The sequence below is a fragment of the Nasonia vitripennis genome, chromosome 5 (genome assembly GCF_009193385.2).
Source record: "Nasonia vitripennis strain AsymCx chromosome 5, Nvit_psr_1.1, whole genome shotgun sequence".
In the NCBI taxonomy this organism is placed as follows: Eukaryota; Metazoa; Arthropoda; class Insecta; order Hymenoptera; family Pteromalidae; genus Nasonia; species Nasonia vitripennis.
Genome location: NC_045761.1, coordinates 7,898,195 through 7,924,250, shown reverse-complemented (window position 1 = coordinate 7,924,250; position 26,056 = coordinate 7,898,195). Strand labels below are relative to the sequence as shown.

The 26,056-nt window shown below is 47.9% G+C and overlaps 2 protein-coding genes across 3 annotated transcripts in view; one reads left to right on the top strand and one right to left on the bottom strand.

Annotated features, from left to right (window-relative positions):
• Positions 1 to 25,470, bottom strand: part of LOC100678108 — a 29,318-nt gene extending 3,848 nt beyond the window's left edge. The window contains exons 1-16 of one of the 2 annotated variants that reach the window (XM_031932571.2): positions 24,970 to 25,470; positions 22,320 to 22,801; positions 19,150 to 19,484; positions 18,401 to 18,768; positions 17,408 to 17,743; positions 17,087 to 17,231; positions 16,330 to 16,720; positions 15,917 to 16,271; positions 15,271 to 15,477; positions 14,103 to 14,666; positions 12,509 to 12,817; positions 11,954 to 12,251; positions 10,803 to 11,069; positions 3,884 to 4,317; positions 1,098 to 1,283; positions 73 to 419 (exon numbers count right to left, since the gene is read on the bottom strand). In XM_031932571.2, the coding sequence (XP_031788431.1) occupies positions 73 to 419; positions 1,098 to 1,283; positions 3,884 to 4,317; positions 10,803 to 11,069; positions 11,954 to 12,251; positions 12,509 to 12,817; positions 14,103 to 14,666; positions 15,271 to 15,477; positions 15,917 to 16,271; positions 16,330 to 16,720; positions 17,087 to 17,231; positions 17,408 to 17,743; positions 18,401 to 18,768; positions 19,150 to 19,484; positions 22,320 to 22,801; positions 24,970 to 25,119 (5,174 nt within the window). In that variant the 5' untranslated portion in view covers positions 25,120 to 25,470. The remainder of the gene's footprint in view (positions 1 to 72; positions 420 to 1,097; positions 1,284 to 3,883; positions 4,318 to 10,802; positions 11,070 to 11,953; positions 12,252 to 12,508; positions 12,818 to 14,102; positions 14,667 to 15,270; positions 15,478 to 15,916; positions 16,272 to 16,329; positions 16,721 to 17,086; positions 17,232 to 17,407; positions 17,744 to 18,400; positions 18,769 to 19,149; positions 19,485 to 22,319; positions 22,802 to 24,969) is intronic. The other variant, XM_031932572.2, reaches the window with a different exon arrangement.
• On the top strand, positions 1,896 to 3,878 carry LOC116417743 (steroidogenic acute regulatory protein-like). Its single transcript, XM_031932573.2, has 6 exons — positions 1,896 to 1,982; positions 2,060 to 2,140; positions 2,222 to 2,299; positions 2,379 to 2,432; positions 2,543 to 2,672; positions 2,829 to 3,878. Exons 1-6 carry the CDS (start codon positions 1,935 to 1,937, stop codon positions 3,044 to 3,046), a joined length of 609 nt encoding a protein of 202 aa, XP_031788433.1. The 5' UTR covers positions 1,896 to 1,934; the 3' UTR covers positions 3,047 to 3,878.
• Positions 25,471 to 26,056: the final 586 nt, after the last annotated feature.

Genomic DNA, 26,056 nt, shown 5'->3' with positions numbered 1-26,056 from the left:
ATTTAATGAAGTAGAGATAAATAGTCATACACACGAGATACAAACAAATGAAAGAATAGTAAGCAAAATTACCGTTTCTTTTCCATCTCTGAGTCAGTGGCGAACGTGTACGTCCTCTGAGTCGGGTCGGGCGGCTGCAGTTCAAAGGCGTGCTTCCTGCCGCCGGAATTCGGCACGCTACCGTGAACTCGGAATCCGTGAAGACAGGCGACTCCGAAAGCTCGCTCGGAGTTCGCGTCATCGTAGAAGTAAAGGGCGGCATCCTTGAGCACGCAGTAGCGCCTGGACCAGCCGGTAGGCGAGGAAGTGCGCCTCACGCGCTCGTGTTGCTTGCTCAGATAGCCGAAACAATCGGCCCGCTGGATCATGCAGGCCGGCAGTTGCTGCAGCTTCAGCGACGCGTCCAGCCATGTGTCAGCCTGTATTGTACGAGCGAATGTTTTATACATTCGGATATATTCTATGAATGCTGCTGTGTACAGCTATGTCGGCGAGTATGTGTGTGTATAATGAGACCATTTCAATGCAGGATCGATACGGGCTGCAGTATTGCCCGACTATAGGTATATAAGACCCCCCGCGATGTCCCTCGCGTGTCTTCGTCGTGTTTGCCACGCGGCTGCCTTCGAGACGTCCGAAAGCTTTTCAATTAGCTTTTATTACAAATTTGATTCTTCGAACCGAGCGCAATTGCGGGCGTAGCAAATTGCCTTGTAGAAGTGTTCTCGGGCTATTATTCTTTTCGGGCGGACGTACTATAACGCGTCGGTTTGAAAGATTGCATACCTGATAGAGATGTTTGGAGATGATCAGTTTTTGCTAAAAAAAATCAGTCTTTTTCTTCACTGTCTCACTGTCATGAAATTAAAAGTTGCAGGCGTCCGAGCGATTAATTTTCATTTAGACCGATTACACATATAAAAGTAGGTAGCCTAAATTCCCTCCTTGAGTGAAAGCGTTATAGCCTCACAAATACTGGTTAATAAATTCGGTACTTAGTCCCCGAGACCGACTGCTCCGCCTTCGGCTCCGACGGACTTCGCATACCCGAAACTACCTGAATTTTTGATTTTTCACGTATAGAGAGTATATTATACCTTATTATTTCGTTCAACGGCCTCTCGTATGACTGTAGTCCAGCGTGCGGCGGCTTCGTCCGTATCGGCTGCGAGATGCAGTGTCGGGGCACCGTGTTTTCTGACGGCGAAACTGTGAGGTCGAGATTCATGGGTAAGCTCCACGTCGTATTTCAGAAGCATAACCGCCCCCACTGGCTGCGAGTCCTGAAAGCATGATTTTCGGCGTACATAGTAAACTTATCTTTGCTTGTGAATCCCCTGATTTTATTACGGTAATTAAGACCCGCATGCCGAGGCACCAGATGCGATTCCTGGGGCTGCCCGGCGACATTTTCCAAAATATGACTCAGGTATACAAGGGGTGTGTCCGTTGGGGGATGCACGTACTATGGGGAAATTTTGCACTGCCAGGTATCGCTTCCCCGCCGAAAGCAATGGAAGGTTCCAGAAGCTTGGGTCAAATGACGCTCTATCCCAAAACAGTGAGGGGGTGGAGAGGGAACTCCTCGGTTCTTGACTGTATAAAAGTGGGCCCAAAACGCCGATAATCTCAGTCTTAAAATTTACGTTGACCCGACAAGAGCAACAACGAATTTAACCTGCAGACCAAGTTGAAACTGAATCGTTCAACGCAGACCTCTGGACATCGAACCGAAGATAAGTAAATTCAAAGAAGACAGGCGCAACCTCAAGATGATTGCTGTAATGGAAAGTGACGTCAGCGTGGTCTCCGAGTCTTTATCCGACGCAAGAACTGGCCCTAACACCGTAAACGAAGCGTCACACGGAACTACGGAAGAAACTCGCTACGTTGGTCGCTTGTCAAACGCACGGAGATTCTTTTGCTTATTTGTGATGTTTGACTTTTTTTTTACTTTTTTCATGTGGTTGATTTGTGCCGTGGTAAGTGTCAACAAAACTTTATTTCTGGCGACTATTCCTTACAAATAACTATTTCAATTTTAACGTTTTATTTTCAGACCGCACATACCATTTTTCAAACAACCGTTGTGCAAGAAATTATAAATTACACAATGGAGACGTCGCTTTTTGACGTAGTTGTAAGTATAATAATCGTCGTAAGATAACTCTAGTATAAAAATTATACTCGTACAGCGAAATAACATTAAACTTTGTTTTAGGTGATTGCAACTTGTCGATTTGTGATTTTAATCGCATTTTATTTAGTACTGCGCATGGATCATTGGTGCGTTGTAGCTGTAAGTATATTATATTGTATATCATATGGTATATTTATTCATCAAACAACTGCAAAATTAAATTTTCGTACTTTTTCAGCTATCTACTGCATCTACTTGCGCCTTCTTATTAGCGAAGATTTTCCTTTATAATGTAAGTATAATGATTTGGAACCCATCTTAAACGAGCAAATATTTTAATCATGGTTGAATATATATATTTTAATTTTCTACACCGTATAACGATTCGACTTAATATTTTAGTGGTCTCAATCCAGACAGCCAGTTCTTCAAGTTCTCTTTATAATCGTGTCTTTCGTGCTTGTGTGGGCTGAAGTTTGCCGTTTAGACATACCATTACCACACGATATTCAAGCAGCGAACTCAAATTCAGGTAAATATAATATTTATAAACATATTAAGCGATATAGATTTGTATGCTCGGTGGTTGAAAATTACCCGCAGCCTTGTTGGTTCGTACAACTTTAAAACAAATAAATTAGAGATTAGATTTAGAGTAAATTAAAAACTTTACATTTTTTGCATACAGGATTAGCCGATTCGGAGACAACACCACTACACTATTCCTACGTTCAAGTGTCAATTCTACCAAGAGAAAACGTTAGCTACTATTACACACCCACGGTATCGCCTAATCAATCTGACGAAGAAGAGGTTGATCATATAGAAAATAGCAGGGTGCGTTCTTTGCCGATATCTATTGCTAAAAGAATACCATATGATCCCTTTTTATACATGAACAATTGACAGACTTTTTGGTGGAATTGAGTGTCACTTTTAGAACACCAATACGAGCGCCTGGAAAGTGCTATTAAGAATCAAGTATAGAACACATTGCCGGTCTTCTAAATCGTTGATCACGAAGTTCACGCGACGGTTTCGCTTTAGCAAAATGGCAAATGGCATCATTATATTATGAGGTTAGATTCAAAAGTGTTAGGTTCTGATCAAAAGTGTCGCGTCATGGAAAATGGCGCAACGCTTCTCGCAACGCCCTCACAGTCCACATAACCTCTCTCACTTCGCCTCGGTAAAATCTCGCGTTATGCGGCACTTAATCTTCGCACTCGAGATAAAAAATGGCGTGTGCAACAAATTGCACGATATACTACTTAGTATTAATGTTTGTTTGTATAACTTTTTACCAATTTTTGATTTACTATAATATTTTTTCGATTATTAGTATGCCTTTATGATGTAGTATTTGTAGGATCTTTTTAATTTTTTATTGTAGTTTAGCAATGTCTTTATATGAGTTTGATGTACTATTACATATTAAAAATAAATAATTAAAATGCATTTAAAAAAATAATACGTACAATGTCTTCTTAATTAAACTAGAGTTTAAGCAGCGCGCGTCGTGCACCCTAACCTCGAAGACGTTTATAATTCCTGGCTTAGACGCATGCGCACTACATGAGCCAATTACATAACGCGTCTATCTTGGCTTCACGACATCCGGTCATGACTTTTATATAGGTAAATAATAATTTATCCCTAAATAATAATTAATAGGGATTTTTATCGCCCTAATTTATAGGGGTTTTATCACAAACATAAAGTGATCAAAAACACGTGACTCACCGTGTCAGTCTTGTAGTAATAAAGGCAGTTGTCGCGACGCAGAGCGAACCATCGGCGCACCCACTTGTCCTGAGTCTGTCCCGGTCCGGTCCTGGACTTCCTCCAGAGGTATCCCGAGCACAATGCAGGCTCGGGTCTGGCCTCCTTGGGTCCGCCGTCTCTCGCCAGCTTAGGAGCAAGAACGTTGCAGGTTCGCGCCACCTCGAGTTCTAGCACGTCCGAGCCCGAGTGCGCCAGTCGCACAACCTCCGAGTGCGTCGCCTCCATGACGCTCTTGCCGTTCACCGACATTACGATGTCACCCACTTCCAAGCCCGAACTCTCCGCCGGGGTGTCCGGCTCGATCGCCGATACGACGACTGGCTTCGAGCCGTGGATCCGGAAGCCGAATTCGCCGCCAGCTTCGCGCCTCACTACCACTCGCTTGTCGCTCTCTGTAAAATATAGAGTTTTATGTGATTAATTTGAATAATTATAGAGCTCTTTGTTTGGCTAAATTTTCATAGGTAACGGAGTGTTAGTGATGAGGTTATATAGAGGGGATGAGCTAAAGATAGGCCGGCTTGCCGATTTATCGAGTATAGGGTCAAAAGCCTTTCTCGATAAATCGAAAAGCTGCTTGTGTATTATTAGATATCCCCTGCTTGGCTATATCCTATTGACGAATACTTTCTAAGTGGCACTAAGTCTCTACAGGGATCTATTTTTAATTTTCAAATAGCTATATACGGATGGATGAATGATTGATTAAGCTTCTTCAAATAATGCGCTGTCAATCTATAGTATGTGACGTGTAGTCAAGTCTTAACAGATTCAATAATCGAACTTTTGTCATTTAGTATTTGTCTTGTTCTCAAGTTGAATGCGCATAACTAAAGTCTATTTTATAGCAAAAACGGTATATCGGATAAAAGTTTCGCTGCAACAACAGCATTGTTTGTCTGTAGGGATGTAGCAGATTAATACTCTAGTCTATATCCGATCCAAAATCCAATAAAATTACAGTTGGATTGAAATTTGATCGTTACAAATGGCCGAGCAAAGCGATTCTTCCAGCTTCGAACTTTTCAATTTATGACAAATGAGAGCCAGACTCTCGCGAAAATTCTCCGCCGTCGTTTACGTCGTAAATTCAAGATCGGTCGGCTCTTGCTCGCTATCCCCTTTGTAAACAATCAAATTACGATGATGCATTATGCTACATGAAAACTTTCGGGCTACGTTGGTATTGCGATTCTATTATTTACTCGTACGTTGAATATGGAGTGATTGTTTTTAATGAAAGGACAATCTTTATTTGAGCTAAAATGGTCACTATGTGGGTAAAACTTTTATTTTTAATGCAAAAGAATAATTTGGGCCTACCCAGACATTATTTGAAAATATTCATAAATTGATGAATATATATACCCTATAAAATCATCTACAATGTTTTTTGAAGGGGAAACATGATTTTTAAGGTGCACATTAATAGTGAAAACCTAACCCTACACATGCATGCTCTCATACACATGACAGTATGTACAGCATCGTATACTGACTGACTTTGTATTATTCAAGTACAATTACTGTGTAAAAAGTGTCATCGATGCACTCAAAGTCACCAATGATGAGGTTTGCACAGGTATTTATATCTCATCAGTATGTGAGCCAGTTACTCTCAACCACCAAATCTCTCATAATCATGGTAAATCCATGATATTAAAGATTGATGTCTGTTCTTTTGCGTTAAGTCTTGTTCAATTATTTAGAAACAGACTGCCATATCAGTTTTTACTTAACAGTCTTGGTTCGCCTTTTTACCCTGAACCCTATGGCTTTGGCGGTAAAAAATACAGGTGGGTCTATACATGAAAGTTGAATTCATATCAGCTAGAATGAATTCAACTTAATATACTGTTTCAACATGCCAATACAAATTAAGTTGCAAAATTTCAGCCCTCTAGGTATGATAGTTTTCAAATAAGAGCAAAAATAAAACTGTGAAACAAGTAATCGAAACCAATAAAAATTTGATTTTGCTCTCATTTGAAAACTATCATAGCTAGAGGGCTGAAATTTTGCAACTTAATTTGTATTGGCATGTTGAAACAGTATATTAAGTTGAATTCATTCTAGCTGATATGAATTCAACTTTCATGTATAGACCCACCTGTATTTTTTGCCGCCAAAGCCAAAGAGATGGCAGGCTGTTTCTAAATAAATTAACAAGTTTTAATGCAAAAGAACAGACATCAAACTTCAATATCATGGATTTAGCATGATTATGAGAGATTTGGTGGTTAAGAGTAACTGTGCTCGCATACTGATGAGATTGAAACACCTGTGCAAACCTCATCATTGGTGACTTAGAGCATCGATGACACTTTTTACACAGTACAGCATGCTTGTACATACTGCAATATATAGGGTTAGGTTTTCACTTTTAACGGGCACTTTGAAAATCATATTTTCCATTCAAAATCATTCTAGATGAATTAATAGGCTAAATAATCTAGTCGCCTGTACCTGGCCTGACGCGTGCGCGCATGCGCAAAAAATTAAGAGAACTTCTGCTACTCGGGTTTCAGCGTAGAAACTACGCATATTTCTCGACGGATTCTGGGTTTCATTTCTACCGAGTCGCTAGGGAACGGGCCAGAACTTATCGGCCATTTGCTACCAGGGATATAAATATGGCATATCAACGCTATATAATAAGTTTATACCGCATAATACATACTCTACGTTAATTATGCATTACCAAAATAATATTCAGCTTACTAAATTATTTCCTATATTGGCGTAAGCGTTACACAACAAAAAAGAGGCGATCGTATAATTCAACATAAATATTCATAAAGAACATCGGTGTGGGCTATAAATAAAGTCATATTAGCGTGTGATTTTTCATTGTAATTATACGCATCAGCCGTTATGTTTGCAGTGCTGGATAATTTATACACAATGTTGATCACGCGCGCTATGTTAAAAAATGTACGCCCTGAAAAAAAAAATCCGCGCGCAAGCTTTAAAAAGCACATTTTTACGTTTCACTGTAGACAATTTCGTGGCTTGAGTTTACTAAATTGATAAGCCGCGCAAGCTAGATACACAAATTCGTAAACACAACGCGAAGCATGCGACAGCTTCCAATGAGCCATGATTCGAGCGTGTACAGTCCGCCGCTTTATTTTAGCGCCACCGCAGTATCGTACTGCATTCGTCCCGCGCGTTCGTGCCATAACAAGCTTGGCGGAGATGCCAAAAACGATGTTTGACAAGGTGCAGGGCACATACAAGCATCAGAGCGCGTATAATATATTTATCACGAAGCTTTCCGCTATAGGCTCACGGCGAAAATCCCGCAAACCGCGAGTACACATGATATATACCTCGTATAGCGAGCGAACTAATTAACAAATCGCGTATAGCGGTGTGCTATAATCGGCATATTAAAGGCTTCCCTCGCGATCTTCAAAGGCTTTTGCGCAATGAATATTCCTCGAAGAAGCCGAAATTAGCTCGATCCCGAGCTCCGCGCGTTTAAAAATAGATCATGCTCGTATATTATTTGTTGTGTCGGACGACTATACAGCTTGCAACAAAGTAGTGTGCACGTATAACGTCGCTCCTAGACTAATTTTCCAATCTTCAGCGCATACGGGTAAAAAAGTGCGACTCGATCTCGGCAATGAGAGGGAAAAAAACCGAGCAAGGATAAGTTGCATCGAGGCGTCAATAACGAATTATTCTTGAAATAGTCCGCACACGCGCGCGCTAGCGCTCTAAGTATCCCGATAATTAGTCCGCGCGCCCAAGGGCGCGGCGCCGATCAAGCGAGTCAAGTTTAAAGCTCGCGCGCTATCCCGAGCACATCTCCCTCTCTCAGCTGTTCTCTCCGTCAAAGCACGTGTGTTAGAGGGTCAGATGCCAAGGGTCTCTTCGGCTGGCAATTGGGCTGCGAAGCGACGAGGATAAATAATCGCGTTTCTCTTACATACATCGTGCTGAAATAATCGATGATCGCTAAATCGACTTTCCAGTAGCACCGGTCGTGGACGAATTAGCCGCCGGTGTCGCGCTCGAAAATTGCCTCGGAGATTGAAATTCGTCGGCTGCTCCCTTTTCTCTCACTCACCCTCTCGGGGCGCGAGCCCCTCGTTATTGATCCGCGCGCGCGCGCGCGCTAACGATGAATGCCCGTCGTTCGGATACTATGCTACTGTACTACGCTCGACACTGGGATATTCCACGCACGCTTTATAAACGAGCTTTCGCGCAACGGCCGGCGCTCTGTGTGTTATAAGTGCGAATGGCTCTTAACGAGGAGAAACACTCTTCGATTATTGCGATTCGTTTGGAGTATATATACAGGGCTTGAAATTCTTTCTCGCTTCTCTCCGACGATGCATTGTTTATTTTGGGGGAAGCATCGATTAGTGGAGATAGATTGTATCACACGGCGGCGTTTTGTTGTCTCGACGCTGAGAGAATTGGGAATACGCATATTCGTGCGAATAATCGATCGTTCGGTACCTCGGGATGAAAAACGGGTCGAGAGCTATAGGGCTTTGTGCTGTTATTACCGATTATATGCATCGCGTTGGTCTAATCTCGTTAGCGCTCAGCCGAGTCCAAACAAGCAGCTGCAGCTTTAAGCTTCTCCCGGGCGCGTCTCGAGAAAGTTCCGGAAGATTCTATCTGCGATTAGCTATCCTTCGAACGTAATTAGCCGCGACTTGATTTCTATCCGTGAAATATCGGGCGACAAATATAAGCGGGAGAGCCTAATTACGTCGTTATCTTAACCGGCGTCCGTTTGCGTTGAATCGCGTGTCGGCTGGCGATTCGATCGGTTTAAATATTAAACAGTCCAGCCCCCGAGACGAACAACACTCATATACAGGTGTAGGTAATAAAGCGTGCGACAGCGTATAATATAGCCTTCAGAGCTAATATTTGCCGATCAGTAAATTATCCTCCATAAACTCCGTAAAATCGGGATTAACGCAGCTAATTACAATCTCTCGACACGAAATAAGACATATACCAGAGGGTTTGAGAACGCCGAGTCTCGTGAGCGCCTGCCCCTCGGTGCACCAGACTCTGAGCATGGACTTGAGCAGCTCCTCGAGGGACGCCTTGAGATTACCGGCCCCGTCGTCCTCGTCCCGCTGCATCTGGACAACCGGTTTGCCGACTTCCGTTGGGCTACACTCGGCGCCCGCGGAATCGCAGACCATCCTCCCGTCGTATTCCGAGCTTTTAGTTCGCGCACAAACCAACACCTCGCCCGCACTCCACGCAACAACGATAGCAGCGAGTAGACACGCGGAATGCAAAGATAGACGAGCCGCCCTGACCCACTGACTGCCACAGCCAAAAAGCTTCTCCAACGCTGCCGCTGCGCCTCTTGAATACCAAGACACTGCCGCCTACTCCGCTCGCTCGCGCGAACTTCTCTCCGTCGCGACGCCGATTATATTTAGAGGTCCATGCGCGCGTATACCGCTATACCACTGCAACCGCGCCGCCGTATTACGCGAGGGCTTATTTATAAAGAAGAGGGAAGAGAATGCGAGAAAGAGAGAGGGAAGCGTTATTTTGACGCTTTTTTGGACATTCCGTTGCCGGCTCTGGAGTCTGGGATTCTCGAGCGATTGGAATTGCAGCAACTTTGCCGCGGGATATGTCGCGAGTTATTTGATCGATGCTCTGATTCGGAGAGTGGGTGTTGCGGTCGAGATGTCGAGTTTAGGGCGAGTTGCGCAAATTTTGATAATTCGGCGAAATTGCAGCATCCGCGTAACGAAAATGAATTCAGCGTTATTCTTGGTGAGGTTTGTTTGTCTGTCGGAGGTGCGGATTATTATTTTTGAATCGAGATGCGAGCAGCCGGCGTACGAAAAAGGAGAAAGTGATGAATATTAAATCCGACTCGACGAACGACGTTTATTCATAGAATGAAATTAAACGCGAGTATTTATATACTTGACTGGAATCACAGATTACTGATAAATTCAAAGCGTTTCATGAACGATTTCACAAAGCTCGATCTACAGCGTACCGCGAAGATCTCCCTACCCACATCTAATTCATTACCAAGCCCGTGAATTAGCGTCGCCGAATTAAACGCCCTGTGAGCTTTCGGGAAAACGGCCAATTCACTCACCTATTGGAGCATCGGCATCGGACCAAAAGCAAAAGAAAAAAAACCGTGTGTTCATACATGCGTCGGAGGTTGCGGCCCATTTCTTCTTCTCTTCCTCAACGGCGGCGTCGTTAAAAATAATATGGGAATCGTCAGGAATGCCGTTGGCTCCGCAAATAACTGAAGCCGGCGACGGTAAAAGTGCCGATAAACGCTCGTTGCGCGGCGCGAAATTCATATAAACTCGGCACGAGATGCCCGCGAAGTAGAGAGAGAAAGAGGGACGGAGATGAAGCGTCAAAACAACTGGCTCGCGCGGAATGACATAAATATTACGTGCGCCGCCGGCTGCTTGTATAACTTTCTTCGACTTTGCCGCCGCCGCTGAGCGCTCGCGCCTATTTTTACCGGCGGCTCTCTCGTATACCGCGAAATGTCGCCTTTATTTCCGGAATTCGTTCGGTTATTTCTTATTTTTTCTTCGGTGCGAGCTTTTTCAGCGCTGTCTTTTTTTCGACGCAAAAATTTCGAATGCTCGTTGAGAGAGCAGGCTTTGGAATTTTTATGGGATGGTCTTTGAAAACGTTTTTGAAATTTCGGTTGAAAGCTCTTTGCCTTGGTATATACAGAAATGATTATTTCGGATGATTACGCAAAAGCGATCTTTTCTGTTTATAAAAAGCGCGTGCATCATCGTGTATAAGAAATTATATCCAACACGCAAAAGCCGAAGCGAATAGAGGGATGGGTGAACAAAAAAATAGTCGAGAAAAATGTTCTACTCACCGAAGCACTTGGTCTGTATCCTCTTATACATTTCGCCACTACTCTTTCGATGTACCATCCTGTGCGTCGCGACCTGATACTTTTTTCTAAAGCTCCTCTCGCTCTCCGTAGATTCCTGAGATCCCCTTCGTTCCTTAAGGCATTTAAGCTCGTCGTCCCCGTCTTTACTGTCCGGTCGCTTCCACACGTGGCTTTCTTCAAAATCGCCGATGTAGATCCACTCGCCGCTTGTGTACGGCTCTACGTACGCGTCTTCGTCCTCCCGTCCTGTATTAAATTGAAAGCAGTTTCGTCGGTGGGATGTATTTGATTAAAAACTACTAGCGCAAAATTGATGAAAAACAAGGGAGACGATTTTATGAATCGAAACAGGGGCCGTATATTGATCAGTCTCGAGCGCCTTCCCACACGCAACCCGCATACACGTGCGCTACACTACGTCTCTCCGGTTAGACTCTTATAATGAAATTTCTCGAAATCGACGCGAATATAATTCAGAGAAAGGAGTTCCGGAACGACAAGAATTTTCACCCTCGCAAAAGTATGCTAGCTCGCAGTGGAAAAAATTGCACCGAGTGCATTGGACTGTGCATCCGAGTTGCACATAAAGTTCGGAAGATGCTGACCTGATTCCAGCGGCTATATGGGTGAAAACTTTATATAAAATACGCCGGAAAACAACAGAAAGTTAAAGTTAGATAACTCATGTCTATATAATTGAAATCAATGAACCGTCGCGCGACGCTGCCGCACCGGTAAAGTTATATGGAAGCTGCATTTCCACTTCCCTCCAGCACATCAACACATGCTTTCAAGCATACGCATATAGGCGGCTTCGACAATGCGACGACTGCGGTGTGTCAATATGGCATCGGCGTATCGATGTATTTTATAAAATTAAATTAAAATATTCGATGCCGGCGGCGACACTGTGTAAACAGACGACGATTAATCCAGATATTCGAACTGGTATTGCAGTACAGCTCTCGTCGCGCTTCGTTTTACAGTTAAAGCGCTAGTTGATAGGGGAGGCTAGAGTTTCAGCGCCTAATGGACGGTGTGAGCTGACTGATTGCACGATACGCGTTGAATTCGGTATCCGCACGATTAAACTCGATCTGAGGGCAGAAAAATCAGTTACAAGTACATACCCGTCAGAATCTCCATGCTGGCATCGGTGCTCCGGGCGTGAAGCCTCTTCCTGCTGAAGTCCTCCCCGTACCTGCTACTGGGCTTGCCGCCTCTCTCCTCGGACTTGGCCCTCACGTCCGAGCGTCCAACGCTGCTCCGATGATGCCGTCGATCTCCGCGGTCCTCCGATCTGTAGCGTTTGTCGAATTTCTTGAACAGTCTGTGGCCCGAGGATGAGTGCTTCGACGACGACGGCCTGTGACCTCCCTCCGGTGAGTCCGCGAAGCCGGCCGGTGGCTGGACTATTTCCTCGGGGACCTTATAGTATATACACGAATTGCAGAAGGTTAATTTCGCGCTTTTCCCAACTCTGGACATTCGTATATACGCTCTACGGATGAAACACGAGGCCGTTACATAACTGCGCAAAAGTTCGCTCAAAAAGTTCAACTGTATCGTCATATATATATATATAGTGTCGAATTGTATATATCTCTTGTGAAGTGAGGCAGCGCAATATGAGATGAGAGAGCGTGAACGTAAAAGCGAAAGAAAAATAATGAGTGCTGTAGCACCTCTCGTCCGCAATGATGACAGTGGGCCTGATCCAAGGGCGGCGCGTCCTCGGCGACGCTGTAGAAGACGCTGTCGCTGCCGGGACTGACCGACCTGAGACTCTCGGCCGACAGCGCCTTCAGCCTGACCTCGGGACTCGGCGACTTGACGAGCAGTCCTGATGATGCGCCGGAAGACTGGTGACCCGGACTCTGGCTGTGACGGCCACTGCTCAATCCGCCCGGGCTCAGACGGCTACTCGAGCACACGTACTCCACCGCGCGCGATCGACGACGTGGTAGGCTGCCCGTCAGCGCCGCGTTCTTGTCCTGTGTACAACGCACACGGGACCATTGCTTTTTTTCTTTTGATCGACCGTTTCGCGGTGAATTTCTTTTTTATATTGTCTCGGTGCATTTGGAGGGATACGAGAGACTGGTTATCGCTCCAAATGCCACTGTGCGAGATGGGGAGTGAATTTTTGTACACTAAATTTTTACTACGACTACGAATTCAAGCACGAAATTCAGCGGGGTAAGTTTGCGTTGGTATAGCGGTGGAAAGTGGCTATTTTTCGTGATTAAATGAGCGATGCTGGCTGTTTATGATAAGCAAACTACGAAAAACAATGAATGACGTGAATCCCGAGGCGTGTATGTGTCTTTGCTACTGTTGCGTGTTATGTTCTCACACCAATTACAGTCGTCTTTTGCTGCTTCGTTAACTAGTTTACTCATGCACCAGCACTCTACTGATCAAGCTTGGTATATTCGACCTCTTTATTTACAAAATTTTATCATATTTTTATACGTAAAAAATATCTTCCTGCTCTATAATCAATCTTTGTTATTCCAATACGAATCACAACTTTTTTCAATGATAAAAGTACACAATCTCCTCGGCAAAAGCAACAGCTCAGTAATCGATATAATGCAGCTTCTCGCTGTCTCTCTTTTCGTCCCTCTATACAGTCCACAACGTGGAGTGAAAGTAAGCCGCGACAAAGTCGGCGATCTTAACTTCTTGAGAATGAAGAGCACGTCAAAGGATATTCAAAAGGCAGCGCGCGCGGAGCCGTCTACTTTTCTTCCAAAGTAGCATCGCACTGATTAATAATCTCGATATATGAATTTCATTTATATGTACACTTATTTATGAGTATATTCGTTTTATCCACATGTGCGTTATGCAGTTACTTCTATACCATGTACACTACTATGGATACATATATTTTTTGTTGGCATCCAAAGCTGCAACGTGTATTTTCGCAATATATCGACGATTTACAGAAACCCAAAATGAATAACCATCGTCGAGATATAATTTCGAAAAACCATCTGCCCAGCAAACCAAAAAAAAAAAAATAGAGAAAAATAAAAAGAGCGAGATTCTTCAGAGTGACACTGTATACTCTCAGAACAGTCGACTCGCTGAAATCTCATGACGGACGGCTGGGGTGAGGGTAGGGGGCGGGAGGTTCAAACGAAGCGACAAGTGTGTGCAGCGAGGGTGCTAAAACCGAGTAGGCCGCGTCGTAGTGGGGGGGGGGTGGAGGGTGGGAAACAGGGGTTGAAAGGGTCAAGTACCAGTGGCCCATAAATCGTAGAAGCCTACCTCGTTACTGCGCCGCCTGGCCGAGACGTGGGCGCTGCTCTTCCTCCGGGGGCTTTCCCTGGTCCGCCTGTGTCTCTCGCCGTGCACGTGGTGGTGCGGGTGATGATGATGCATGTGGTAGTGATGACTGCAGCTCGAGTCGTCGCTCGTCGGCACGTGTCCCGGATCCTCTCGCTCCTGTTCCCGCCACTCGTCCTTCTGCGGACTCCTGCTCACCTGCTGCTGTTGCTGCTGCTGTTGACTGCTGCTCGAGGGGATGAGCTGCTCTCCGGTGAGCGATCGTCGCTTGTTGTTCCGGTGGGGCGAGCGAGTCGCCGCGCTTTTGGCTCGAGAACGATGACGCTCGCGGTGACTCGGCGACGGACTCGGTTCCACGACGGCGGCGCTGCTGACGTCCGCCATCGTCGGGGCTGGAGTCGTGGCCGTCTCGACGCTCGACGGTTCCAGACCAGCTGGAAAGTCGAGGGTGAAGGTCTTCTTTCGCCGGCGACGCTCCTCCTCCGTCCAGGCTTGCGGATCCGGCGGTGACTCGGCGTAACCGCCCGATGATGAGTGATGGCCCTCCTGTCAAGCGGGGATGCATGAATTTTTATTAGCCAAGGTGGAAGCTTTTGTCGGGTGTGTGTACAGCTTCATGTTTTACTCATGAGCTTTGAGCGTGAAAGGCTCGAGATTCGACGATGTTTTCTCGGTCTTTTAGCTATGTGTATGCCGCGGATTTAATAATATCGCCAGGGCGTTTTTCGCAGAGACCGGTTTTAATTATCTTTTCCGATATCGGTTTTTTCAGCGCCTGCACGTCTACTATACGGCTCGGCGGATAACTTTGGGAACTGCGTTTTGGCACGTATTACACCGCGTTCCGTTCCGTTTGATTCGAACAAATTTTTGTTTTCAATTCGCGGATCGAACGCTCGCGTTTCCGGTCACGTCGTTAGCGAGTAAATAATAATTCGGGGGTATCCTGGCAGAAGTTTTTAATTCAGACTCGCCGGAGCGGAATATAAGAGAGCACAGAGAGCGATGCGTTTTTTTTCGGGTGAGTCGCGCTCATTGATTTTTGCGCCGCCGCCGCCGCTGCAATTAGACGACGCGGTGGGAAAACGAAAATTAGCGCGAAAAAGCTCCCTATACCGAATAATAACTCGATAAAAAACGAGCAACTCACATCCATGTCCTGCTCGCCAGTGGAGGGCTGCGTCGTGGTTTTCCTGATGGCTTCCTGCGGCGGTTCAGGCATAGCGTCCTCGAGATCGTAGCTCCCGGAGCTGCTACTGCTCGATGATCTCGCTGGCGAGGGCTGCTGCTGGACGCTGTACAGCGAGTCCGACTTGTCCTTGAAGGTGTGCGGACTGCTCGGCTCCTCGAGGACGGCCTGGTTAAATTTCGACGACTTTACGCAAGGGATCGAGTGCTTCCAGAAACTCATGCTTATTTATTCCCGATGATATTCGTGCGAATTAGTACTACAACGCTGTTCTCGTCGGGAGATCGAGGTACACGTCCGAGCTCTCGGAAGATGACATTCATAATGCATTTAAGAAGAAGTGTAAGTCGCGCGCACATGCGCGCCGGATGATGCACACGCGGATCAATTGTACGGCGCTCGATATTTTTTTTTTCTTCTCTCTCTCTCCGGCGCACGGGAGATTATACGTGCGCGCGGTACATTTGCGCATTGTTTACGACCACGGCGACTATTTTTACGCGGTCTACTTTATAAAGTCAGTGCTACGTATTTATAGACACACGCGAGACGCCGCGTTTTTTTCTTTGAATAATAAACTTGAGATAAGGATTATAATACAACATACCTCGCTCCTGGCCAAGCTGTAAATCGAGCTCGCGCTCTCGAAAGAGCTCCCATCCGCGGTAGTGGCAGTAGCTGAGGTGGGCTGGGCGGACGGTCCGGTTGGCAGGAAAGGCGACCTCGAGAGCGAGCTCGTGGTAGCCGAGGTGCCGGTCGTGGTCCCTGTACCCGTCGAGGTGTTGGCAGTGATGTAGTCGTCAGTCGTCGATGTCTCGCTAATGTCCGTCGTGCCCGAGCGACTCAGGCCGAATTCGCTCGAGGACTGCGAGTGTGGCTGGGACAGCGAGGGTCCGGGACTCCGTCGGAGGAAGCCTATCCGCGGCCGGCCATTCGTGCTCGTGTACGTCGTCGCGTCGATGCTGAAAGGGTCGCGAGTGATGTAAAGAGGAGAGAACGATCTTTATACGCAGGACATACCTGGGAGACACGGTGACGGGGGTGGCGGCCTCGAGCCTGATCCTGGGACTGGGCTGAGGGTAGACGTCCATCTCGTCCTCGGCGTCGAGGGCGTCCGTGTCCATGGAGGATCGTTGCTGGTGCTGAAGTATGAGCAGGTGTCGGCGCTTCGAGGATGGCGTGAGCAGGGCCAGCGAGTCGGCCTGCAGGACGGTCGCCTGCGACTCGTTCCAGATGCCGTCGCTGTGGTCCCGCGTTGCGTCGTTCGCCGTCAGCGAGTCGCTCGAGGCGAAAGGCGACGGTACGGCGCAGCCCGCGTGTAAAAATTGCCGCTGCACGATCAGCGTGCCACCGCCGCCGCTCGCGGCCTCTCGATGGTGGTGGACGCTTCGTCCTGCTATTCTGGATGGAACTGGGAGACACGCGAAACAAACGGCAGATTGTAGAGTTCGGAAACACTTTTCCCGATTGAGCTGCTCTATTTTTAAAGCGGTAAGTGCGACGCGTAGGTTTTCTTTTATCGGGCGTATTCCACATCCCCCGCGGGCATGTATCCCTGTACGGAAATAATGCGGTGAAGTTCACTTTACGGTAATCCTCGTGTATCGAGCTGATCTCCCTTTTTATTGCCTCTATTAATACCGCTCGACGCAAGCTCCGCTCGATAATAAAAAGCCCCATGAAGCATGCTAACAACCAATCACGAGATAACGAGCTTGATTACCCGAGACGTAGTCGAGGAAGAAGAGAGAGAAAATAACTGGAGGATTATTTTCACCTGTCGCTGAGGTAGGTGACGTTGGTGACGTAGGAAGAGACCTTGGTAGGATGTAGTCGCTCGTCGCGAGGACTTGCACGCCGTCCTCGAGGGAGACGCTTCGTTTTCGGAATAGGCCCCGGCGAACGAGGTTCTCGTGGAACTCCTGAAATGACGGGATTCAATATAGAGGGAGGATTGGAGGAAATGTACGATCTCGTCTTATTAAAAAATTTGTCCCATTCCGGCGAGCGGAAATGGATCGAGAGCAGATGTCGGACGGGACTCGATAGATAAGATAGTAAGAGAGAGGGAGGCGCCCGTAGCGCACGCGGAAATCACCTCGTCGTTATGGTCATCGGGGGGTGAGGTAACCCTAAGCAGCGAGAGATCCTCGGGCGTCGAGGAAAATTGGACGGGCGCACGAAGCTTTCTGCTCCAGGGATCCTGATGGTTTCTACGGCACGTGTGGGGGTAGCTCGGCTCGCCGGCCTCGCCGATCAATTCTCGCCTCTCCACTTGGATCTCGCCGTCGGAGAGGGTCTTCTGCAGCGTGACGTATCTCCGGTAAGGCTGGGCCATCTCGTTCAGCAGAGCCCGCGCGTCCGGCGACACCGGGGCCGGCTTGAAATCTATCAGGATCTCCTGATCTTCCAGCTCCAGCTCCTTCTTCTTACCCTGTAATTGCGTTAATTATTTCTCGTTCGGTGAGGCTGCACTTTTTTTGCCCCTCCTCTGGCTCTCTCGCTCGTAAAGAGCGATTTATTTATGCCTCGGCGCAACGTGTTTACCGTTTTCGTTTGTGTTTCGGTAGCCGGCGCGTTCAATTATTCAAGGAATGCTTATGCCCCGTCTCATGCATGTGCAAAGGATTTCCTTCGAGGCTAACGTAGCTGTGATAACATTTTCGTCTGCTCGCGCGAAGCTGTATACTGCTGGAGTAGTAGTACCCCTCGTTCGCTCTCTTACACGATATTGCTCAGTCTCGTTTTATTGGCCGGTTTCCGTGCGTGGCTTTTATTAAAAGACACCCTTTTAACGAGAGTGTGGCATTAAAGCTCGAGAGCTTTGTTTTTTGTTGCAAGTAAAAGTGAGATCGTTTTTTATAAATATCGCATGCGTTATACGAAACGTCGGTATAAAAAGAGACATCTACTCGAGGACCTATAGGTACAGTGTCGCATTAAATCGCGAACTTTGATCGAGTGGCTTCCAACTTTCCTACCGCCCTAAGAGTTTTCCCCTCTTTTTATCTTTCCTCTGTAATACCTGCTCTAAACGACGTCCTACACCGCGAAATTCAAATTCCACCACAGAACCCGAAAAAATTCTCACCAGCTCGTGCAACGCGACATCGCCGTTGGGCAATTCCTCTCTGGGTGACCTCGGCGGCGGTGTGTCGACCATGAAGGGTGACCTCGGCGGCTCCTCGCTCTGCGTCCGCTGCAGAGGCTCGTGCTCGGTGGTCTCCTCCTTGAGGGCAGGTCCAGAGCCAAGCGGCGTGCCCAGCTGTCCAGCTTCCGAGTAGCTCTTCGTCAGTTTCCGTCCGTTCAGGATGCCGTTGGTCTGCGCGCCCTGAGACACCATCTTCACCCGGTGGATCGTCCTCGGGCTCAGCGTCACCGGTGGCCTCCCCCGCAAGCTCGGACCGATCTCCGTTTGCGTTGCCTGAGCTTTCATCGTCCCCCTCTTCGGTTGCTTTTCTGGGGATCGAAGCTTTTATTATTACTTCTACTACTACTATGCTTTATCGCCTGTCTGACCCGATGCGCGCTAGTACTACTTGTTTTTTTTCTCGTTCGAGTGTGTGTATGAAATGCGCGTTTCCGATAATGCAGATCCGCGCCGAGCACTTAGCGCGCTTTACAGCCGCGGTAAAACGTAACGGCTTGTTGATGATAACTTTTATATATGGCGGGGAATCGCGCAGGGGCGTAAAAATTTCTGAAAGCGTCGTTAACATTTTTTTTCCGCCCACATGCTCTACTCTCCGCGAATTTCATGGATTTCAGAGCTTGCGCGTATACGGAATACGCAATAACGTCTTTGAAAAAAAAACAACTAAAATCGTTTGAAGAACTCACCTAGTACGAGAATCCGCGGCTCGGGCTGAGGGTAAGGATGAGGCATCCCCAAGGCCGAGGCCATGGAGGTCTGCACCGTCGGCTGGGAGTCTATCAGCCTCTCCTGATTGTGCGGTCGGGGTGGGCTCTTTGTGCGCGGCATGTCGAACGAGGTCAGCGTGTGCGATCTCGCGAAGCTCACGTGCTTCGGCTTCGTTATTTGTGGCTGCTGTTGCTGCTGCTGCTGCTGCTGCTGTTGGTGCAACGCCGGGGTTAAAGGCTGAGCCGAGGTGGGCAGGACCGAGCGGGGCTTTTCCATCTTCGTCGATTCCTCGTCCTCTTGCAGCCATGTGTACCTGCAAATTTCCGGGATAGGTGTATATAAGTCGCGCGCTCGCCGCTCTTTGAGGGGAAAGCGGGGATTTATTGGGTGAGAGGCTGCTGGTCATGGTTTACCTCGAAATTCGTTATAGCTCGGGCTTTGCGGTCGCCTGAGATTTTTAAAGGCTATCTACTGCAGTTCGCTCGTTTTATCCGAATTAAAATACATAACGCGGGTATACCTACAGCGTTATCCGTACACACAAAAGCCAGGGTTTCGGCGAGAAAAGCTAGTGTATATTCTTGAGCTGCAGCCAGTGCGGTGCTCTTTGATGAAACTTTGATGAGCAATTTCGGTTATAGCCGGCACCAAACCGCCGGGCTAAACGAAAGCGCCGCAAATATGAAAGACCGGCGCGCGGCGGGCGATAAGTTTTGGATCAGCCGGCGCGCGAGTATCGTTTACTTTGAGAGTCCGGTGCTGATGGAAATTTTTAATTAAATTTCGCGAAAAGTCGAACCCAAACGCACTCGAATATACTTCTCATTTCGAGATACACACCTGGCAAAGCGGAGTGTATGATATAAACGCGGTTGATCTTAGTCACAAAAGCGGTTTTTCACTCGCTCCTCGCAAGCTCGAGAATACACGTGCACACGCGAGCTTTATGAGATATCGAAGCCACAGTCATATTTGCGCTCGAAGAGCTTCACGGTTCATATTTGCGCTCGAAGAGCTAAAAATTGCACTCGGATGCGGAACAATATTCCGCGCGCGCTCGGCGATTGTTTAGAAGGTAAATATTAGCGGGGTAAGAGGCGCCAGTGCGCGTGTAGCGATATATTGTGAAAAAAGCTGCAGCGCTCTCAGAACAGAGATGAGAGAGCTCTCCAGAGAGAGACGAGGAAATTAGCGAGATAAAGGGCGCGAGAAGCACTTGTGAGCCTCCTTCTCCTCTCGGCTAGTGTATATGTATGACAAAAGCTCCTTGCGCACAAGCTCGTTATGCATATGCGTCCGATAAACGGATAATATATGAAGCCTCGGCTGCACACGTCTGCAGACTTATTATAGAACGAAGACGACGTCAGCCGCTTCGTTTTTTCATTTATACACACATACGTTCATTGTACGAGGATACTTGCCGCTGTATTCAGAGGCAGTTTGCAGAGTCGCGCATTGAATTCAATGAATTCTCCGAGGACCGTGTATAGGAAAACGCGAGACATGTGAAACGTAGACTCAGGATAAGGCTTCAGTCAAAGTCGAGAGAGGGATAAAAATTACGGAGGAAAAACTTGGCTTACCACGCGAGCCACTCTTGATTCGCGTTTTTTCCACCACCTCTCATTGGAAAGTTCAAGCTCTATAGCCGAGTGGAAGAATCCGCTGAGATGGACTATAAGTGCAGCGCGGCGGCCGCGCCTCGTTCGGCGAACGCGAGGCCTTCGAGAAATAAAACGATGATATAATTTATCGGAGTAAGGATAGCGAGCTTGAATTTTAAGCTGAGCTTTTTTACATAGCGCATAGCATATTCCGCTATACTAATATCTAACCATCGCGCCCTTTTATATCCCTGCTAATTCTCCCTAATCAGCGCTGCGCGAGTCATTTCGCGAGATCGCGACTCGACGCGCGTAATAATCCCGCGCGGTGCTTACCACTCGTACGCGCGCGCGGCATATAAGCGATTATCCGCGCTCGTGCTCTGCCGAGACAATCGCGCAATTGTTTCCCCGGGCCCATATACACACTGTATATATATATAATGCGCGGAGAGAAAAATGCCGCGAGAAAGATGAGGGAAAATTGGCCGCGAGCGGTCTCGCTTTTCATTTGCCCGCCACCGCTACCGCAGCAGTTATAAATAATGAATGGAAGAAGAGAGAGAGAGAGAGAGGAGGTTGGGGTTCAAGAAAAAATCGATCCCGCGCTCTCCGCAGGGGGGCGGAGGAGCCAAGCATTATAGTTACACGCTGCTGCGGTTTGAGAGAGAGAGAGAGAGAGAGAGAGAGAGAGAGAGAGAGAGAGAGAGAGAGAGAGAAGGAGCCGATTTTCACGAGTATAAAGGAGCTTTTCCGAGCGCGCGCTGCTTAATGAGCTCGGTAATTATTGGACGAACGAGCGTTTTTCTTTATTTTTTACAATATCATCGCGTGCGATGAATCGGAAGTTTATAGTTGAGGAAATAATAAGCGGGATGTAGTTTCAATGGAACGAGTCACGAAGCGTAACGAGCGATTTCTACAAGCGCGTATGTGCTGGAAACAAAAGGAGAGAAAGAGATTTTTCGAGGTAGAGGAGGGGTCGATGCCGCCGCGTCGCTCGCCTTATCATATTGGCGCGAGTCAAGTTTCAACATTAATCCGCTTCCCGCGTCTATTTCCACTGCACACGCTGCAAATCAATACCGGCAATTTTCCTCAGGGTTCACAGGAATTATAGCGCACTCGCTTGTCGCGGTGAACGTACTCGAGCTTTTTTCTTTTACATTTACTTAGCTTTACGATCTTAGTTTTGATTTCGGGTATTGTGTGTGTGGAAGGTATCATCAGCGGAACCTATTCAATGTCGCGCAATTCTCTCCGAAGAGCAGACTTATACAACGAGCATCCGCCTATGCACGTGTCTTGTGCGAATGGCAGATGAGAGCTTTTTTGAGCTGATATTCGTGAAACGCTTTTCCTGAGCTTTTTAGAATCCCGTTATTCGACGGATCGAACAGCTCGTTCGTCCGTGATCCGTTCGAATCAAAGTCGGATATACATATCCGAGAGAACCTAAAAAAGAGCGCTCGAATTTCGAGACAAACGCTTCAGCGCACATACAGTAAAAAGTAGTAGTACGAATCAACGTGCGAGCATACCTCTTGTGATCGAAGGAAGTGCAGAAGGACTTTGGCCGCCTGCGAAAGATGGAACTCTCGACCCAGTCGTCCTCTTCGTCGTCCTCGACGTAGCCGCCGTACCTCGGCGGTAGCCTGGGGTAGGTCGAGTAGGGCTGCTGGTACATTATCTGTAGAGGCTGCATCTGATGTCGTCCGCTCCCGGTGCGGCCGACGTGGTACGGATACGGATAGGGATAGGGCGCGTCGAAGAGGTTCTCGTCGCTCGGGGCACTGCGCACGCAGGCCGAGAGGATCGAGGCTTTGGCCGAGGAACTGCAGGGCGAGGGACCTCGACTCGTAAGGCAACCGAATATCCCACCGCCGGACTTCTCCACGGCGTCCAGCTGTCGGCTCGTTATGCAGTACTGCTCCTTGATGTCCTCGCGGGAGTAGAGAGGTGTCAGGCCGCGCTGCAGAGACGAGGCCCCGTCGTGCAGGTCCACCTGCGTCGACACGTCCACCTGTCGAAACACGAAATGTGATGGTGTGCTTTTGAGAGAGGAAAAAATGAGATAAAAGTTGATCTAGTACGCGAGGGCCGCGGGACGGTTAAAAAATCGATCCGACTGAAATGGACTGTGCATTGTTACGCTTGAACTGCCACGACTTCTTGTATTTCTTCTCGGGAGACATTTAATAATGAGCGATCGCACGATTTTTCCCCCTAATTTATTTGATGAAAGGAGTCAATTTTCGTGTAACAATGTTGCGCGCGATTAATTACGAAAACGGAGCAAGTAGGCCGATAAAATAGAAATTGGCAATTAACGGCTTGAATTAATAATGTATAATCCCATAACCGGCGTTACGAGTTATGTAGTCGTTAAGCGTAATCGTAAACTGATACAAAGTACGGACGACTTCGTCAAGTATACGAGAAGTCAGATTTTCTTATAAAATTTACAACCTTCGTATAATAGTTTTACGAGCGTCATCGTTTTCCAATAGATTATTTTTGCATAGCCTATCGACTAATAGTAATTCGAGTAAATCAGTGTAGCACATTATTTCAGAGCGATTCTTGACGAAACAAGGATGAATATAGTCTTCCACGTTCGCATGCTGGGCACGAATGACACACATAGAGATCGAAGCTGAATTAATTCTCAGGGGGGAAAGAATTGGCAGCGTTTCCGAATAGAAATATAAATTTGAATCCCCGCGAGAGTTAATCCTTTATTTACATTCTCGCGAATCGTGCGAATAATCCACGATACGATTTAAAATTTACTGGCAGTTCCAATTACGTAGCAAGAGTACACTTTCTACTCTGCTTCAGTTACTCATGTGAATTGATTAAGGCCATCATTCAAGAATCAAATATTAACGAAAAACGACACGATATCGACACCCACGTACAATTTCGCGCTATTCGGATGATCAGCGGTAAAATCATACACTGCAGTCGCCTTTTTCTAAATACTACACAGTCGGCGTTTCGAGCGCACGTTCGATTTATATTAAAAGACGAGTTATTGATGAAATATTTATATCCCAAAGGCCGCCTTTAACGACGAAGATTATTAATACGCAGCCGTGTATGATCATCGCTATAGGAAATAAAAGGTATAGCACGCGACGGGAATCTTCGATCCTCTGAAAAAAATTTCTTCATCCGCAACCGTCCGTCTAAAGCGCATCAACGGAAACGAAACTTCAACAAAGCGCTGCCCCATCGAATTCTCAAAGTTCGAGTCGCGCAGCTCGCAAGTTTGTTTCGGCCTGATTAAACAGGACGAAAAAGCGTCTTGCTCGAGTTAGCCGCCGCGCGGTCAAAGTTTTATCCGCACAACAAGGTACGTTGGCACGGCCCGCGCGCGCACGTGAGCAAACATCGTCCAGCGCTTCGTAATAACCCTCCCCTCTACTTATGTGCAAGCTCTCTTCCTTCGTACATGAAATGTCAAGCGAAAGCTTCGTGTGATAACTTCGCCTAAAAACCTATACATACGGACACTTTGGATCCTATGAGCATTACGAGCGCGTATCGCACGGGTCGGAGATTTGCATAGAGCCGATTAATTATGCGCGTATGCGCGTCCGAGAAAGTGCATCGGCGGCGGTGGGCCTTAATCGAATCCCCGCCTGGCGCATACACACAGGACGAAAACAAAGAGGGCGGCTGCTCTCGGAGTACTGTAATTCGCTTCGACCTAAGCATCCTATAATCGGGTCACCCACATACGGAGAGAGAGAGAGAGAGAGAGAGAGAGAGAGAGAGAGAGAGAGTATAGTAGCGCCCGCGCGCGCGCATAGGACGCCCAGGACACGTAATATATAGAGTCGCGCAGGAGCAGGGGCGTGTTTACACTGTAAATGTTTTCACGCGCTCGCGGTACAGACCTTCTCTCTCTCTCTCTTTCTCCGTGCGCTGTGCATTATACGCTGCGCGCGCGGCTAATTACTTTTCGAAATTAGGATCGACGGGATTAGCGCGGGGCTGGATGAAAGAAGGTTATGCACAGAGAGCCCAAGAGAGAGAGAACGATCTCTCGCTGGTGCAATTATCGATTGCGAGCTGATGGCCCTCACGGTCACACGTAGAGGTGTGCGAGCGGAAAAGTGGGTTACGATATCGGAGAGTACAGAGAGAGAGAGATAGAGAGAGAGAGAGAGAGATGACACTGACCTGCGTGTGATGGGTCTGGCTCTGGTGCAGCTGATAGGGAGCACCGGGCAGACTGCGCGGGTCCATCTGTAGCTCGGCAGGCCTCATCTGCTGCTGTTGCTGCGAGGAGGCTGCTGCGTGAGCGACGGGTGCTCCTGGACCCCCGGGCATGGCCGCCTGGACGACGACCACCGGCCTCGGGCGGCCGCACCCCCTCCGGTGCCGCCGCTGCTCGCTCCGTGGCAGCCAAAGCGACGGGAGCGAGCCTACCTATCGATCTCTCCCGCACAGCACTGACTCGCTCGCTCTCGCTCGCAAGCTCGCGCAAGCTCTCTCCTCCGCGATCAGCTCTCGCTGGCCGCCTCCTCTTCTGCTTTCGCTGTCCTCTCTCTCTCTCTCTCTCTCGCTATTTCAGCTGGCCCTTCCTCCTCCTCGCAGCTCCATACTCTGATGCTTCTCGGAAGACTGGAAGCCTCTGCTCTCCGCGGAGCCCTGACGCGCGACGCACACGCGTGCGCGACGGAAGCCACCGGACGCCCACGCGAGAGACGGAGATGCTGAGAACCGAGAGAGCCTCCAGCGCCTGCGCGCGCAGCTGCACGGGTGCGCTCTGGACCACTGACGTGCAGTCAGGCTCTACGAGACTTACCTACCCCTGCGAACGAGTCGGAGGTCGGTAACGGGCCGACCGATGCTCGCGATCCTATCAGCGGAGATGATGCTGCTGCCGGTGAGGGGGATGCCAGATCTTAACGACCGGAGCTCTGCCGTCGCGTGCAAGCTATCGCATCGATCCGAAACAGCGCTCTGCAGCGACGCGGATGGATTTGTCGGGCTTTTTAATGGGCGACGCGAGTGATTAACGAGCGATCCGTCCTCCTGCAATTGCCATTGACGGATAATAGCTCGACGTCGATCTTGTTGCGGCTGGCTTTTCACTGCGGTTATACACACGCCGCGCGGTTTTGCGACTCGTGACAGCGGGATTTTTAATATTTTCGCCGGGCGTGGTTGTATCGCCGGCTCTTTTATTAACGGCTTCGCGTATAGAGCGAAGACACTCGAGATGAGAAATAAACCGTCGGGGGATTCGCGGCGGAAGTGGCAA

Coding starts and splice junctions, on each gene's coding strand:
- LOC116417743 (XM_031932573.2), top strand. CDS start 1,935: ATGTTTGACTTTTTTTTTACTTTTTTCATGTGGTTGATTTGTGCCGTG. Junction 2,433..2,542: donor CGAAGATTTTCCTTTATAAT/GTAAGTATAATG, acceptor TTAATATTTTAG/TGGTCTCAATCCAGACAGCC. Junction 2,673..2,828: donor AGCAGCGAACTCAAATTCAG/GTAAATATAATA, acceptor TTTTGCATACAG/GATTAGCCGATTCGGAGACA.